General features: G+C 43.3%; 1 protein-coding gene across 3 annotated transcripts in view; it reads left to right on the top strand.

Annotated features, from left to right (window-relative positions):
• Nucleotides 1-1,021: 1,021 nt before the first annotated feature.
• Nucleotides 1,022-17,776, top strand: part of ttyh2 (tweety family member 2) — a 61,973-nt gene continuing 45,218 nt past the window's right edge. For all 3 annotated transcript variants that reach the window (XM_047609067.1, XM_047609065.1, XM_047609064.1), the window contains exons 1-2: nucleotides 1,022-1,514; nucleotides 16,684-16,856. In XM_047609067.1, coding sequence (XP_047465023.1) covers nucleotides 1,386-1,514; nucleotides 16,684-16,856 — 302 coding nt within the window. In that variant the 5' untranslated portion in view covers nucleotides 1,022-1,385. The remainder of the gene's footprint in view (nucleotides 1,515-16,683; nucleotides 16,857-17,776) is intronic.

Genomic DNA, 17,776 nt, shown 5'->3' with positions numbered 1-17,776 from the left:
GATTGTAATAAAAATTGGAAAAAAACACTTCCTGGTTTTGTGTTTATTTTCCTGTCATGCTGCAGAAAATATGAGATTAATAAAACTGACTTGCTAATCGGCATCTTGGACCTGTCCTATCAGTAATGGGAGATATGGTGCTTTAATAGTTTTTCAACAAGACGTCATATTTGAGCTATAAGTAGACAATGAAATATTTTAATCTGGGTACGGAATTTGTCTGAACCTTTGTTTATATACTATGCAAAAGTTATGATTGGATGCTTATTTGAACTGAAAAATGTATTTAATGTTCATGAGTGTGCTAAAAAAGAGACATAAAACTTTTAACCACACAAAATTGACTTGTTTTTCCTGTAAATTTGTTTTCAGCTGGTTTGTCCAAACACTTTAAATGTTTTTTGTGGAATGAAATTAAGCAGACAACCAGCAGACAGTGGTTACCAAAGGACTAGTAGGCTACACCAACTAATGCAGGGCCAAATCTGACCCTGAAGCAAAATTTAACTGCCTGACAAACTTGAAATTCACTTTGTTTTTCGAGTTCGTTCTTTGCGTTATATATAAATTTAATTTAAATCCAAATAAACTGGACTTTTAAGAACTTTGTGCTACATGTTAAACTATGTATGAGTATATTCAATTTATAATTTAAAGAAATGAACAAATTAATAAATAAAATTACCCGCCTCTTGCCCAGACATTTAGTTTCTTCAATAAATAATGGAGACATGGGCTGCTGCTTTGACTAGGACGTCCTCTCTGTAATTACCTAATTTAGCCGTTAGGTGACAGTACAGTAGCTCAATCCGCGAAAGACTCGTGAACGAGTTAAAACAGTAAAGCTTAAAAAAAATTAACGAATTATCACTAGACAGTGTAGATGTCTTATTAGTGTAGGCGGTTTCTCCTTAAAAACTTGCCAGACTTTTATTTCTAAACCTAAACTTAAAGCAGAGGAGCGAATGTGTGCGCGCTCCCGTATATCCTCGTGTCCTGTGAGCCTACTATCAGTGCGCGGTCCCGCTGCCGCCTGTGTCTGTGCGCGTTTGTTTGGAGCAGCAGTCGGCCGGAGAGACTATTTGGATCCGGAGACATGGGCGCACGCTCGTTACCGTTTTTATTTTAATTATACATATACACATTTTATTTTTTAATCTTGTCGGATCTTACTTTGCAACAACACATTCCCCTTCCCCGGGACTTCTCGTATGTTTCCTCTCATGTGTGGTCGCGTTTCCACCTTCGGACCATGCTTTTTTATTGCAGCCTTTGTTTGATGTGAGAGTTGATTAAGATCTCCGCTGCCCGCTCCAGCACCGAGGAGAGGCTAATTTGGGCTGTAGCCTAAACTTTTTTCCCCCCCACACATCTCCGGAGCAGGGATGTCTTCGGCTCGGGTGGATTACATTGCGCCCTGGTGGACTTACTGGCTTCACAATTTCCCTCATATCAGCCTGAGGTTCCAACCCACTGACAACAGCTTCCAGCCTGAAGATGAGAACTACCAGCAGGTCAGTGGAGGAGGATGGTGTGGATGCTCAGTCGAAGACAGAAAGCTGGGACGTACTCAGTAGTTTATAAATCCATCCTAACAAATATGTCTTTATAGTATTCCTTTAATTTGATTTCCCTCTGCTCCTCTGCTGTCACTAAATCAGAGTTTTTATAATCACTGTGCTCTGTGCTGCTTTCAAATTACATTCTGTATAACTGATGACAAAAGTCGCCCATTATACCTCCAAATAGCCTACAGTCCACTTACAGTAACCACCTTGCAGAGTCTGCCATTTATTAGGCACCATAATGTGTCCCATGGATCAGAGCACCAAGTGAAAAAAAAAAAAAAAAAAGAACAGGTATTACTCTTCTCTGCTAAAGTGATAATCCAGTATCACATGCTTCTATCAAGGAACAGCACGCACATTTAGTTTCTCATCTCCTAAATATTGCTTTCAGCTGGCCCTGGTGGCGGCTGACATTTAAGTTGAAGTGGGACAAATCAGTTGTGTCTGTCTTTAGAGACCAGGGGGAGGGAGGGAGGGAGGGAGGGATAGGAATCAGGAGGCACACTTGTGGGTGAATGCTGAAAAGCGTTTCACCCACGGGAGTCGAAGTGATTCCCGTCCAGCTCCAGAGGCGGTGACAGGACCATTTAAAGCGGGCCTGGGATCAAGCATTGGATGACTAAGGACCTGCTTGTGAACACATGTCAAGCTCCATGAATGTTTTATTCTTTCGCTCTTTAATTTTTCAACATCAAGGAGTTGTATCATGCTGAGAATAGATGACATTTTAAGTTTAAGCCTCAGGAGTGAGGACGTCCAGCGGTCCGAGAGAGCCATAGGGAGGCGTTTTCATTTCAGCCTTCATTATCTTCTACGTAAAACACCAACCAGGCAAAAGTTAACTTCCAGAAACAACAATACGTCAGATATGAGATATTTATCATGAGGCTGATTGTATTTTTAGGTTTTAACGTTTGACATGACTAACCAACGGGAAGTGGTCAACACGTCAACCCACTCGTTTCACACCTAACAGAAGCTTATAGCATTTAGGAGCGGATGAGCTAAATATTTCTGTCATTAGCTGGAGGAGACCAAAAACAGATAAAAAACTGAGTAAACAGAAGATAACTCTTGATGTGGTCAGAGATAGGTTAGTTTGGAGTTGTAATCCTGACCATATCAGTTGTGGTTTGTCACGTCACAGTGACTGTTTTTTTTTGTTTGTTTGTTTGTTTTTTTGCCACCTGATCGATGACTGAGAATCATTTGGATCCCTATCTGACCTTAGCAGAACAAAATTTCCTATCCGGGAAATTCATAATGTCTGTTCTTACCTTACTCATATCTCCCTATACCACATGTGCATCACACAACTTCCTCAAAGTCTTTCTCGCCTTCTCCTCCCCCAGTCAAGTAAATCAGAAGAGGAAGTTTTGACGCCAGAGAGACGCAGTTTTGGTTTACGCAGACCTTAAAAAAATAACTACAAAAGATCAGATCATTTAAAAATTGCCCGGTTTGGCCCCGCCATGAATCTCCCTGGCTGCACATGACATGAGTACGCAGCATTTTTGCCGGCAGCTCTTCATCCAGTAGCTCACTTTGGCTGCTCCTGGAAACTATAAATAGTGACTTGACTGACATTTATGTAAAATGAAATCTTTAATCTTTGTAGCTAACAGTTTACAGTTGGCATCAATGTCTGCACACACAACATTAGCATCTTTTTTAAGTCAACACTGAATGTTAACTAATTAACCAATAACGTCTAGTATACATAGTCAACCAAGCTTTTTTAATTAGAGAAAAGGGTAGCTACCTAGTTCTAAAGTGAATATGAGTTTTTATTTCATCCGTACAAGTGTGTATTGTTCAGAAGCATTGGCTCGAGGCACGAAAACAACGACTTCAGCGTTAGCCGCGATGCCATATCCTTTCATTTTAACTCCTATCTCTTCCCCAGCATTGATGTGTTTCTACTCGACAAGGCATCAGCTGACAGCTGAAGTAAATTGGATTTAGGGAAGACACAGAGTGAGGCAAAGAGTGGGAGATTTCTTTTTTAGATTTCTTTTTTCTTTTTTTTTATAAACCTCACGCTGCCAGTTTCCATTCTCAGTTGTGCTGTGGAGTCAGAGCCACGGGGCGTAGGGGGGAGTTGGTTGGGGGGGGGGGGGGGGGTTGATGGTGGTGAGTCCCAGCAGGTGAGACACGCTTCCTCCTGTCAGCCACGGGCGGTCAGTCAGTCCGAGTTTGGAAATCCCCGCCGCTGCAACCATCGACCCGCTCTCGCTGCCTTTTATCTGCTCCTGCTCTCTTTATTTTTTTTTCCTCTCGCGTACGGCGAGGCTTCGATTCCCCCCACTTCGTGGAACAATACACCGTAAAGCACCAGAGCTAATGACACACTTTCAAACTGACGCAATTCTATTTAGGGCGCTACATGTCTTATCCTTTGCCGGCTGTCGAGCTTAATTCTGATCACCACCTCCTGTTTTGATTGCACGAGCTGCGGTGATAATGTGAAGACAATCGAGGGATGAAGAACTGAGAATAGATGTGATACAGCGATCTTGGATCTCCATGCGTAGCAGTCAAGTGAATTAGGCAACACGTTATTGAGGGATAGTGTTGCTAATGAAGTGACTCACAGCAGTGTAATTAATTCATAGTTCAAACAGGGGTTTCTAGATGTTTGTAGTGATACAGTAAAAAAATCTGCATATGTGACTTGGCTTGTAGTATCATTACAGGGTTATGTACACCGGTCTGCCACAACATTATGACCAGCGTCAGGAGAAGTGAATAACGCCAACCAGCTTGTGACGATTCAGTGTTCTGTTAGGAAACTTTTGGACATGGAATTCGTGTGGATGTTACTTAGACATGTAGCGCCCACCAAGACCAGACCAGACACCCCCACCCCATAGCAATGACACTTAATGGGCAGCAGTATAATGTGTTGAGCTGGCCTCCAAATTGGGACAACAACAACAACAACATCATGTTGCCACCCTCAGAAGGTCCATATCCATTCTCTGAAAAGTCAAAACTGTTTTGAAGGCACAATATACATAATACACAAGAAAGAACTACACAATATTGTGAAGGAAGGTGGTCATAATATCATGTCGGATCGGTGTATATATGAAATATTATTCTGCTCAGGACAGAATAACTGTATTGCAGCTGACATTTTGCGGCGTCTTATGGTGAAGAATTCAGTTGAATGTGGAAAAAGAATCGCGCTTTGATTGAGTCGCGTAACGTTCGGTTCGTTCTTTTGTAAAGGAATTGCTGAATCGATGTTTCCTCGACTGTGAGCGGCATTGAGCATTTGAGCTGTGCGTTCAACCCAGCCCACGTGCTTTGTCAGAGGATTTGTAACTGGCTGGCTGTAGTGTAGGCGATCCCGGTGAAGTCCTCTGTTGGCGTCGGGCCACAGAATGTGAGCGAATATAAGGGGTCGAGATCTTTAACTGTTCTTTGTCTGCATCACACTATCTGTGTGTGTGTGTGTGTGTGTGTGTGGCTGTAGGTTCCTCACTGTTGGACGCAGCAGTTGTCGGCAAAGGAATGTTGGTGAGCTGAATTAGCTGCCAAGGGAATTTCTGTCTTCTGACAATAATCAAGCTTTTCTTTTTTTATCTTCCGTGCTGCAGAGTTAAGGGTTTGAAGACTACATGCTCAAGAGAGTTAAGACCTTGTTTCTTCTCTCAGTTCATTTGGCAGGCTCTCCTCACGTGAAGCTGATGCCCCTGCGCTTATTGTTTGGAGGGTGCACATGATCCGCTCGGCCCTTCTCAGCCAGGTCTCTCTGGAAATGCAATTCTCTGCTCCACATCCTTGTCATGCGGCCTGGAGGATAGAAAGAGGGCAAAACCTGAAAAAAGCCAGAAATAGGACGGAGGCCTAGTTTATCCTGTATTTGTGTGTCCGTGTGCGCATGCATCTGTGCATGTGTGTGCATTGAGCCAGACATCATGTGTGGGTCAGCAGGTCCTCGTCCATCTGACTTCTCTTTTCTCTCTCAATTTCCTGCTTTGTGACCCAAACATGTTTATGCCAAACACTCTCTGTCCATCACATGGCCTGTATCACCCATCCAGTAAAGGCACTGTCCAAGCAGCTGGGGTTACAGCATTTCACTGGTGAATTAATTAAGATTAAAATTTCTATTTTAAATTGTTATGGGATGACAAAGAGACACGTGCACTTCTGTTTAGCATGTTTATGTTCAGATTGTGCGCAAACCCTGAGAAAAATTAGAGATCAGGCTGCTCCTTATTAAAGTGGTTCCATCACGCATTGCTTAAAACTACTGTGGTTCTTGAGTTTACTCCTGAGAGACTCTAGGAAGTCAGCCTGCACACATTTTCTGCGAACATTAAATATGTTTCCCCTAGACATAGTAATTACTGTAAAGATTGTGTATGAATACTAATGCACGCTCAGTCAAGCACAGAAATTTACATATAATGCGTTGGGAAAAAAAATGCCGTTCCGCAACAAAACAGTCTTTGTTGTTGAGGAGCTACTTGTGTAGTGTGGTATAGCGTATGTATCTGACAAAGTGAAAGCTTTGTACTTTAAGGTGAACATGTCTGTAGTGATTTAACTCAAGTGTGCTGGCTGCAGTCATGTTACACGATTGTTTCCATTCACTCGTAGAAAAACAGTTGGGTTATTATTAGCAGAAAGGTTTCCGTCATTATTTTCACATTGTTTTCCACCATTTGAGGTTTCAGCCGTGCTCTTTTAATAATGCCATCCGGTTTGCGTACATATCTTCTGCTGTGGTTGATAGCAGGGGAGAGCCAGAGTCACCAACTGTTTATCTGCGTTTTAGAAAGCGTTTATTGACTTCAGCTTTATGGACTTTGTTGCCGGATAAAAAAACAATGAGAGCTCAGCAACTTGGTGGAGGCAATTGCAGCAAAAACTTTGTGGCTTTAACACTACTAATCTAAACATCTATGGACTATCCCAACGCAATTTACCCACTTAGGAATGGCAGCCCCTGTAGCAGCTCCATCCAAGGTTTGGCTATTTGAATAAGCTTTTGGACAAGCATATGAAGTAAACATGATAGCAGTGGCAATCCCAAGTTTTGGCAGCCCTAGACAGAAACTTACCTAAGGTATCCTCCAGGTCCAAACTAGGGAAATCTTTTAAATCTTTTTTAGAGATATTGTTGATACCCTGTAGAGCCGATTTTGCAGAGGCAAGGTCAGCAGCAGTTCTGTCCAAAATTTGGCTAATTGAAGAATCTTTCGGACAGGCATTTAAAATAAGTGTGATAGCAGTGGCAATCCCAAGTTTTAGCAGCCCTACACAGAAACGTACCTAAGGTATCCTCCCAGTCCAAGCTAGGGAAATCTGTATAGGATTAGAAGCATTTTTGATGCACTGTAGGGTCGCTTTTGCAAAGGCAATGTCAGCAGCAGTTCTGTCCCAGGTTTGGCTATTTGAATAAGCTTTTGGACATGCATTGAAAATAAACGTGGTAGCAGCAGCAATCTCAAGTTTTGGCAGCCTTAGACAGAGATGTACGTAAGCTATCCTCTCGGTCCAAACTAGCAAAATCTGTCATAGGGTAGAGATATTCTTGAAGCGATGTGGGGTAAGGAGAGGCAGCAGGGACTGAAGAAGAAGAAAGAAGTAGAATCTGTGAAGCGTTTCTGATGCTTTAGTTGAAAAGGAAGCTCAGCGTTCAGAGGAATAAATACAGTCTAAAACAGAGTAGACAAGTGATTGACGGTGACAAGTAGTCAAGATTATAATTACTCTTACTGCCAAAAGTTATGTACTGTGGCTTTAAATCTGAGATGATATCCCCGATAATGTACATGTGGTATCCCCCCCTCCCCCAATCCAAACCAGAGAAAATCTGTCGATGTGCTGTAGGGCAAGACGGTTTATAATTGTCATTGTGAAATATGCCATAAAGATGTACTCTGGGATTGATAAGATTAATGAAAAATATCAATCAAGTTAACCTTTAAATAATTATGAATGATTAAAACCATTTGTCTGTCCATATCTCCTGTGAATAAAGATTTTCTGCTTAACATGAGCACCGTTTGTCCTTGACATAAGCTCACGACTCACCGCTGATCGCTTTAATGTCCACCTTGGACAAGTTTCTATTGAAAGCTCTTATCTTGTTATTGGCATGGCATAGAGTGATTTGAGATAAATGAACAAGCCGCAGACATCAACTACAGGAGCAAACACGCACTCCATCTTTCTGTGGCCTCTGTGGATTTTCTTACAGATATTGTCTGGGAAAAGTGTTCCACCCTTGTGCATCCAGACAGCCAAGCAGTCAGGACCGTCTGTCTTTGTTTCTGCTATTGATTCATTATTGTTATTTTTTGTTTGCTGACCAGCATTTCCTTCACAATCCCAGTTGAAATGGATGCTCCTTTTGAGAATTTTTGCAAAGTTCATGAGGTTTAAATATGTATTTTCCGGCAGAGTTGTTATCTTCTCTTTATCATTTGTGTTTATTAATATTTCTAGTTTTATGGTTACAAGCATTTCATTTCACTTATGAAATAAAATCCCTATTTGCACATGGATTTTTTTTTCTGATTACAGCTGATTTTACAACTAAATGCACATGTGGCACTGTTGTGTATACTGAGAAAATGATGCATGCTGAGAGCTAGAAATCCATTCTCTTTTCAGCTATCGCACCCGCTCTGATTGCATCGGAAATTTACCAACTCCTATTGCCTCCTCCTCAGGAGAATCAATCTTAAATCTGTCGCTCTTGATTCCTCTGCTCCCTGTCCTATCTCAGCCTCTCCCTGTTCGTCTGAATAATGATGTAACCTTATTGTAAAAACCGTGGTGCTCCCCGGCCCAGCCTCCTCCAAGCCTGCTGCCCATATATTCCTTGTTTGTGTCATGCGTTCACAATGAAAAATGCACTCGCAGTGTCCCCTCTGGCTCTCCAGAAGGTCATTAACCCCAATATGTCTTCATAGAGCTCGAAGCCAATGATTAGCATCACCTGATTGGTTAGATGTTATGGCTGAGGACTGCACTAATAAGGCAGCATGTCCATCCCGCATCCTGATCTAACAACATTTAAACGAGAAATGACAGCAGGGGATGGCTATCCACAGCACTGGGGGTTTATGTTACTTCACATTTCTTTCGTCGTTATGTTTTTTGGCCGCCGTGCACCCAGCTTCGGGAACTGGAACAAGTGGATTCATGTAACCGCATTCTCCTTCACGTCAATGGGAGGCTGCTCTTCCGTGGAAGTTGGGGGTTGGGTTTCCTTTGTTGTGAGGGTGTAGAATCAAAACCGTGACCCCTGACTCCCCTGAGGGAAGGGTTGAGGCTTTGGGTTCAGAGAGGGTGTCAAGGAGGAAGAGATAACATGCCTCAGTGCACTCCAAAGGTGTCTTCCTACGCAGGACCCGCACTGTTGGACAGTTGCTGACAAGAGTTTCATTGAGGATTTATGGAGTCACCAGAAGCAGTTTGCCAAAGTGTTGCACCAATACCTCCCTTTTCAGAATAAGTGCATTTCTGTTCTGGTTCAGTGACCGTAAGGAATCTCAGAACTGGGTTGCAACAGTGACGAAGGTGGTGAAATTCCATATAAGTGGGAATAGCTGGCTATCATGTTATCAAGAACCTTGTAGTAGGCACAGTCTACGGATATTTTCTACCAGGTTGTTGTTGCTGTTTTCCACTGCTCGCATTTGGAAATTCGTTGGACTCTTGAGTTCTGTTTTGATGTTTGTGTTAGCTAAACTAGTATTAGTACATCCCTGACATTCTGAGAGATTTAAAGGAGGCAGTGAACCCCCTCCTTCCTTCCCGTTCCGTCTCCTCTCATCCATATCCCCATGGGTCAGCTTGGTGGGACTTAATGGCATCCCAGCTGTGAACATGGGTAGCTTCAGCCTTGTGCACTGTGCTGGAAAGGCCCCCCAATCCCTGGGGGCATTCACCCGAGTGTCGGAGTGGAACAAGCAGCAGCACAGAGGAAGACAGTGAGTCGGGCTGCTCCATTCATCCTCGGATAGGGGGCTTTGCCTCATGGTGGTACTATTTCAAGCACTCAATTTTACCCGTCATGGTTGTGCCAAATAATCATTGTGTTGTACCATGCAGAATGTTTAACGTACTAAAGAAAGAAATGCCGGGGAGTAATTTGTGACTGCTTCACAGTGCGTCTTCTGTCTGCTTTTGCTTTTCAAAGGAGCACCAATTTTTAAAAGCAAAACACAATGAGCAGTTTACCCATTGTGAGGCGTTCTGAAAAGGTGGCGATTATGTCTGTTGTGGTTGCATACAGGACCATTACATCCAAAATCAAAGTCCATTCCATTCCATTCTTCTACTGGTTCACGCAAAGCTGATTAAGTCTGTGCATGTCAGGTGAATTTCTCTGTATTTTGCAGTTTTGACTGGGGATGGAGTAGTCTAAAGCCTGTGGGAGTACAGTGGAGGCAGCTAGAGAGCAGTTACTAATGTAACTTAGGTTCTATGAATCACCATCTTTGGCGATAAGGAAGAAAGAAACAGAATCGAGGAAGCGTCCAAGAAATGCTTATTAAATGATCATAGTCTAATCCCAATATATAAAAGAGCCTCTTCACTGATGTTCAATAACAAATCTGGGTTGCTGCTGCCCACTCAGCTTTGACCTTTTAAGGTGGAACTCCTTTCTACTTCTTCCATGTCAGCTTCTTCTTTCCATAACTGACCTGACACCCGTTTAACCCCATCATACCGAAAGAATGTCACTGTCCATTCGTTTATTGTACGCTGGTGCACACGTTGCCCGGGGGACCTTCCCAACCTACGCACAGCTGTCAGCCACCTGCTATGGAGCAGCAGTGTTTGCGGAAGACACTTTATATCGCTTAGCATGTGTTTAGCACCACTCCAAGTTTGTGGAATTCCTCTGCTACTAGAAGTAGTCCTGCTTAGCAGATGCACGCGAACAGATGGGGGTGCTTTCCATCTTTATCTATTAATTATGGTTAACTCTTGTGTATTTAAAATTGATTTTCAGTAGGCCCTCAGCATAAGGCGCATACCGTACAGCACTTATGCTGTTGCATGTTTGCATCTGTGCTGCTCCAGTAAAATGACATTGCAGCACTCATTACATTTAGGTAGGTTATTCCGGGTAAAAACACGCTGACATTTTCAGAGATCACAGCTCTGATTTATGAACTGTGACTTTGAAGCTTTAAATATGTACTTTCACGTTTTACCCCTGTATTATACCTCCCACAGACACTTTCTTATGCTGAGACTAAAGCTCCATAAATGTGCTCTTGAGCCTCACACATTTAACTCAGTGGTGATTTAAGTAGCCTTGTCGCCTTTCAGTACATTTTCATAACACCTCGTGTTTGGAAGCGATGCGGCTGTTCCGTCGAGACTTTTTTTTTTTCTTTCCCTTACCTGTTTGTTATACTTTCCAGGTGGCTTTGTAATAGCCCATTAAAGCATCATTGTCGTTTATCTCACTGTCCCATCTGTGCTGTCATCCTCCCCTTGGCTTTCATCATACGTCTGATGGGACTTGGGGGAGTATAAATGACTCACCCGATGCCCTCTAGGTCATTTATGCACCAGTTTATTATGGCCTCATTATGCTTCTCCCTTTGTCCTACAGGCGTTAGTGCGGCTGTGTGTGTGTGTGTGTGTAGTCCATTGTTTATTATTCACCAATCAGCCACATCATTAAAACCACAATCACCATCTTGTGACAATATAATGCACTGTTGGGAAACTTTTGGACCTTGGATGTTACTTAGACATGTAGCACCCACACAGACCAGACCAGACCAGACACCACAACCCCATAGCAATGACACTCCTGGGTGGCACACACAAAAAGGCTTTAGGAACAACTAAAAAAAACATAAAAAAACAGCACACAGTGTTGACCTGGCCTCTATGTTCACTAGACCCTAAACTGATCCAGTATCTGTGAGATGATCCACAGAGGCCCCGCCCCTCAACCCGTAGAATCCACTAACAAAATTAGGAAGGTGGTCACAATATTATGCCTGGTTGGTGCAGGGTGGCATTGTAGAGTTCATGCAGATCCACATAAGAATATCTGCGAGTAATAGATTGCTCAAAAGTTTACTAGAAAAATATTCTTGTGTTGAAGAGTTCACTTAAGTGTCATGCCAGAAATAGGTCCGTTAGTCATCCTGTGGGGCAGAGCTAATTGCTGATTTGTTGTTGTGTGCGTCTTTGTTCATTTATATACATTACACACTGAGATTGTGGAGTATTTTGGGAATAAAAGCATTATGCAACACTCCCGCCCCGGGGGCTAAGCCATCGACAGTGGGATTGTAATGGGAGAGAAACGGGTCCGCGGCGCCCGAACATCAAGGGGTCATGAGGACGAGGTCGCTCCGTGTCCACGTCTTCACATTCCAAATGCCCCCCCCCTCGCTCCTCCCGTCTCTCTCTTAATCCCATCTTCACTCTCAAAGCTCGTCTAGATCTTCCTTCCTCTTTTTCCTGTGCCGTCGCCTCCAGCCTCACGCTCGCCCCCCGCCCCCCGCCCCCCTGTCTATCGGGGGGAGGAAACAAAAGAGAGAAGACAGTGCAGCCTCTTGAGTGAGCAATGAGTAACTAAGGGGAAGGGTGTTAACGTATTGAGTCTGCTTTTATGGGAACCTACTCAGACCTAATTTAGGTAGCAGTTAAATGGTCAGAGCTGCCAATCTGATTTAATGTGTGCACACTCTGGTCAGTAAAAGGTAAATGGTGTTTTTGAACTTAATGGAGGGTTGGAGTACTTCGCAAGCAATGGTTCCAGGATGGGGTTGTGTACGCGTGCAGCCTCTGTGTGCGTCCTTTCACTGAATAGATTCTGCATAATTCAAAAGCCATTATTTTTTGCGCCCTGCTACTGAGGAGTAAGAACAGCAGAGAGGAAGAGAGACGCAAAGTGACGGACGGAAAGAAAGTGTTTCCCTGGCTATTACTTTAAAAGCAGCCTTGGTATAAATATTTCTCTAAAGAGAATACATCTGAGAGTTCATTTTTAAGTGCAACGCATCTTTTGAAATTATACAGTGGGCTCTGAAGGGCTTAAGAGCTCCAAACACCACGAAAACTTGCCATGAAAACATAACATAAACCAAAGTTTATTCCTTTCACGGTCCCTAAGCAGTCCCTGGTCTGTCGACTGTGAACCATTTTCCTCGCTGGTTCTGCCACATTCCCTCCTTTCTCTGCATTGCCTGGCTGCAGAGGAATCACAAGACAAGAGGCACGGCAATTGAGGCAGGCCTGTCACATGCTGCTTAATTCAAATAGGCTGTGATAATTCGCCCTTTCACTCGTCAACACTCCCTTTACGCAAGGGCACCAACTAACCTGCGCGTTACCATGGCGATAGGAGCGGCTGGGTGGCCCACTGTTTGCACATTAAGCAGGATCCCCCACATCCCCATCCCCACCCCCGCCCCCCCACCCCACCCACCGCCTCTTTTCCCTTCTTTGAACAATCCCAGGCTGTCTCCCACCCATCCCCCTCGCACCCCCAGTTCAAATTATCCACCTGCGCCCCACATCTCCATCTCATTTACCACGTTCACCTCAATTACACCCGGTTTGTGCCAGCTCCCATCATTCAAAAACCCCACCCTGCCTCACGACGGCGACAGAGGGGGCTCCTCTCTTTGTCTCACCTTGGTGCGCGCTGCCATCCATCTGTCTGAGTGCGGCAATTAACACGTTTACAGTCCCATCCATCCGGCCCGGGCGCTAAATCTCCATCCATTTACGCGTTACGTTTTACGGGGCACTCGAGGATGTAAAAACGTTTCAGGAGTCAATGGCTGCGTTTGTGCGGACGCTAGTATTCCACTCATAATCAGAATAATGGCACAATCAGAACAAAAAGGTTTGTTTAATGACCTCAATCAGAACAGGCTGATGAGAGCGATGAGAGTTAGACTGATGATAATCCAACGAATTACCATCAGTAAACACTTGAGCCGACTGATGATTCTTTCTGGTCTGACTAAATACGTTCCTTCTGAGCGTGATTTTTGGATAATTGTTTAATGGGCAGCAATGTTAAAAAAAACTTGTGCCCCCTAAGGAGAAGTAAATACTATTAATCATCTTGTGACAATACAATCTTCTTCTGGGAAACTTTTGGACCTGGCATTCGTGTGGAAGTTACTAGATGAAGGGTAGGGACCCCTACACCATAGCAATGACACACCTTGATGGCAACAGCCATCCTCAGCAGGATGCCTGCCCTCCAATCCAAAAGGCATTTTAAAAAAAAGGGCAACTGGACTAGTATAGTTTTGTGAAGACATTTCAGTCCTCATCCGAGTAGCTTCTTCAGTTTGGGTTTAAATAGGAAACGTTGTGGGTAAAAACCCATCAGAATCTTGCCTGACTTGTCTTTGTAAGAACCAGGAACTACCGCGACTGATCTCCATTAATGGCTGGATACTTACCTGTCATTGAGGGCGGGACTATTTGTCCCTTAACCACTTTCCCTATGAATGGTGCTCTAAAGAAAGGCTTCCAAATCCCTGGCCTCCTAATTCACTAGATCCCAAACTGATCACATATCTGTCCCTCCCCTAAACCCATTGGGCCCAAAGCCCCCCCAATAGCAACATCCTGTTACCAGACACGACAGGACACCCTCAGAAGGCCCATGTCCATTGTCTGATGAGTCACAATGGTTTAGGAGGCACAAGGTTGACCTACACAGTGTTAGGAAGGTGGTCATATTGTTATATGTGATCAGTATATGTTAAGTTGGAAACTCTGCCGGGTTGAATCAAAATTGGCAATGTAACTGGAGCTACTGATTGGTACTTCTGGTTGTGAACTTTATGATGAACCTACAGTATGTCCCCATGTCATTGCCAAGACACTTGGCAATGACATTTTTTTTTTTTTGAGAATGGGTGGCCCACTATATGCATGAAATGGGACAAGGTCGGGGAAGGGAGGAAATGTTAAAAGTGATACAGAATCTTTGGCAGGACCATATGCCGTGCAGGTGTAAGGATCATGTCAGATTATACAAACTTGTTTCTACTGACAGGACCCATTGGCATAATCCATTAGATTCCTCAATTTCTGGATTTTAATCCCACTGATTCATTCGCAGGACACGCGACATCACGGCATGAGAACAGATGGCCCAGCACCAAAAAGATTTCAGTCAAACTGAAAAGGAAGAGTAAAGAGGAGGGGTAAAGAGGGACTGAGCTTGAATAAACCCATCTGTTCACAGATGGATGCAGAATTCATTTAGGCTGTTACGAAAGTCTTGTTGCTATTTTTGTCATCACACTCCATCTCTCACAGAAGGTGGGATGGAACGGGGGGAAGGTGGAGCGAAAGGAGGAATGAGAGGGAGAGAAGTGAATGCAGAGATGTATGAGGAGGTGTCTGGAGACAGGCTTATAGAATGCAGCTGGCCTTATTACCGGCGCCGGTGCAGACAAATTCATTAGTTTTTATGTGTCTTATTATCGCACCAATCACAGCAAGCCTTGACAGGAAGTTTGAAATTGCTTGTTTGGAATCATACATCGGAATGATCTAGACATAGTCATTTTGTAGAAAAGAAAATTACATTTTGTCTCATTAACTCAAGACCAAACCACAAAACTGACATGGAGATATAGTTATATGGAAGCCAAAATATTACTGAGTATAATGAACATTTTTAATTGGTTAATCGTGTGGTCCAATGCGTCATGCAAATGAGAGAGAGCACTAGCATTATATCATATTGGTTAGTTGTATTAAAGTATACATAGGGGACTCCAAATTTCCCATAAAGCAGGGGTCTTCAATGTTGTTCAGGCCGAGGATCCCCAAAATGATGGCAAGATATGAAAAATGTCTAATCAACCAAAGATTTTGCGACCCCCCTGCAGTACCTCCGCAGACCCCTAGGAGTCACGGGCCCCCTGTTGAAGACCTACACCATAAAGCATTGCAAAAAGTGGTCACTCAAAGGGCTAGCGGCGCTGGCGTTAATGGCCATTAGTGGCTGTTGGTGAGACATGTTTTGTTGCAAAAATATGAAACTTTTTTCTAAAAATAATTTTATTTTGTGAACATCACGCATATTTGTTTACAAAATCATAGTAATGTTTAAATTATAATGGGATAACCAGGCGAGCCGCGACAGTCTGACACGTAATTATGCGACCGTATCGAACAATGACACGTGTCGTGTCCGAAGGCTGAGCTCGCTATATAGTGAAAACCTACATAGGGAGTAGAGTGAGTGAGTGAATGATTTCACACACAGGACGTACGTGTTCATTTGATATCTGTTTCTTAGCTGACTGAGCAATTCGTTCCGTTGTCTTTCTGCTTTTGCCTCTGCTTTGGGCTCCACCACGTTCTCAGGAAAAAGGAAATGTTGTCTCATAGCTCCTTTTTGTTTGATTTCTTTTTTTTTCTTGACCCATCTCAGGTTGGAATTTTGATAACACGTCTCCATGGCAACCACCAATACTGAAACAACACTTTATGGCAAACATGTCAGGAAACAGGAAACTTGTTCTGGACCACTCGACTAAATGCACCAGTTTTTGTAGCTCTACTTTGGTATCCACCCCATCTTGAGGAAAAGTTTTCTCACTCACACTTTGAGTTTCGTTTTAAGCTAGGTTCTGGTTCGGGTTGTACAAGTCAACATCAAGCAGTTCAGTTTGATTCCACTTGCGTTTCATGTCATTTCACGATTAGCTCATCCACAACCCACTTTCAGATTAACTTGAATGTCCCTCTATAATCCAATAATGTATAAATATCCACAAAGCACTTTTTGCTTTGGTGCTTTTAGTACATTTTGGTCATAGGCAGACAAAAATATCTTACTGGAACACTTGAATATGACCACTGTTATCAGTACCATCCTGGGTTTTCCCACAATATTGAATCAAAAGGTCTGTTGTGAAAAGTGCTGTAATTTTCCTGACTTTACTTACTTGACTAAAACTTTGAATGCAGGCCTTGTCTTCGCAGCAAAACACATTTACTTCTGTTGAAGCAAAATACGACAGTGCTGCAGACTATATATGCCTTTAGAATTTATATCGAGTTGAAAACACGCTGCCTGTGACAAAGTTGAACCAATGTTTCATGTCCTCTCCTTTTGTAGTCTCTCATATTCCTGGGCTGCGTGGCGGCTGCAGGGCTCGGCCTCAACCTTCTGTGCCTGGCCATCTACCTGAGCTGTTTGTGCTGCTGCCGTAAGGACGAGGAGGAAGAAAGCAAGAAGCCCAACTCCTGCTGTGTCACTTGGTCGGCCGTCGCCGCCGGCCTCATCACATGGTGAGAGAATCAAGCCGTTATGATGAACGGTGATTGCGGCGCACGTACGCTCGCAGTTGGTCGCATTCTGTGTGTTTTCCCGTTTTGTTTATTGGCCTTTCTGTATTCCTAACAGGGAGTGGCATGCTGTTTTTCACTGCACAGACTCTTAAGTCTGTCCCTGCACATTCTGTGTTCCCACAAGAGGTTCACAGCTTGTTAGTTCAAAGCGAAGACACTCTGTATTTTTGTCTTTACTGGATTGCTGTTTGTCTACTTGTCTTTGTTTTTTTCCCATCTGTATTCTTGAAATGTTTGCTCTCTCTCTTTCTGGTCTGCATCCCTGTCAGTCCACATTTTTTTATGCAATATACTAAGCTTCCATTTGAACTTCTGCAAATACGTTTGATAATTTTGGCTCCACAGTAGAATGGCTAGTGTTCTGTACTTCCATCCTTTGATGAGATCCATCTTTGATCTGTGTCTGCAAAGCCTCTCTCTTTCCTCTGAGACACTGATGTAGATAAAAATCTCTTTGATAACCTCGGTGCATTTTTGGTTTTAAAAATGTCATGTAGAAAGAGTGAACATTAGGATATGTGTTTTCTGAATATGGCTCCTTTGGACTCCTTGACATGAGGGGGTACTGACACAGCCATTGTATAATTCATGCTGCACTCAGTTTACCCCGGTATTAGCAAAATATCCCATTGGCATTCTGACTCTCACGCTCGCACAGTATCGTTGTTGTGGTGAAAGCATCCTGATGTGGGAGTATTGTCAAAATTCTGCTGACAATGTGGAAGTGTGATTGTGCATTATTGGTGAAGACAGCCTGCTGGAAGATGCAAAAAAAAGTGTAGGCGGTACATTTTTATGAAGATAATTTCTAGTGTGTTACGGCTGGTGAAGAGAGAAGAAGTAAAGAAAATAATGTTTTA

This window comes from Mugil cephalus, chromosome 16, assembly GCF_022458985.1.
Source record: "Mugil cephalus isolate CIBA_MC_2020 chromosome 16, CIBA_Mcephalus_1.1, whole genome shotgun sequence".
Taxonomy (NCBI): domain Eukaryota; kingdom Metazoa; phylum Chordata; class Actinopteri; order Mugiliformes; family Mugilidae; genus Mugil; species Mugil cephalus.
Note: the sequence above shows the minus strand (reverse complement) of the source record. Positions and strands in the feature narration are given on the sequence as shown.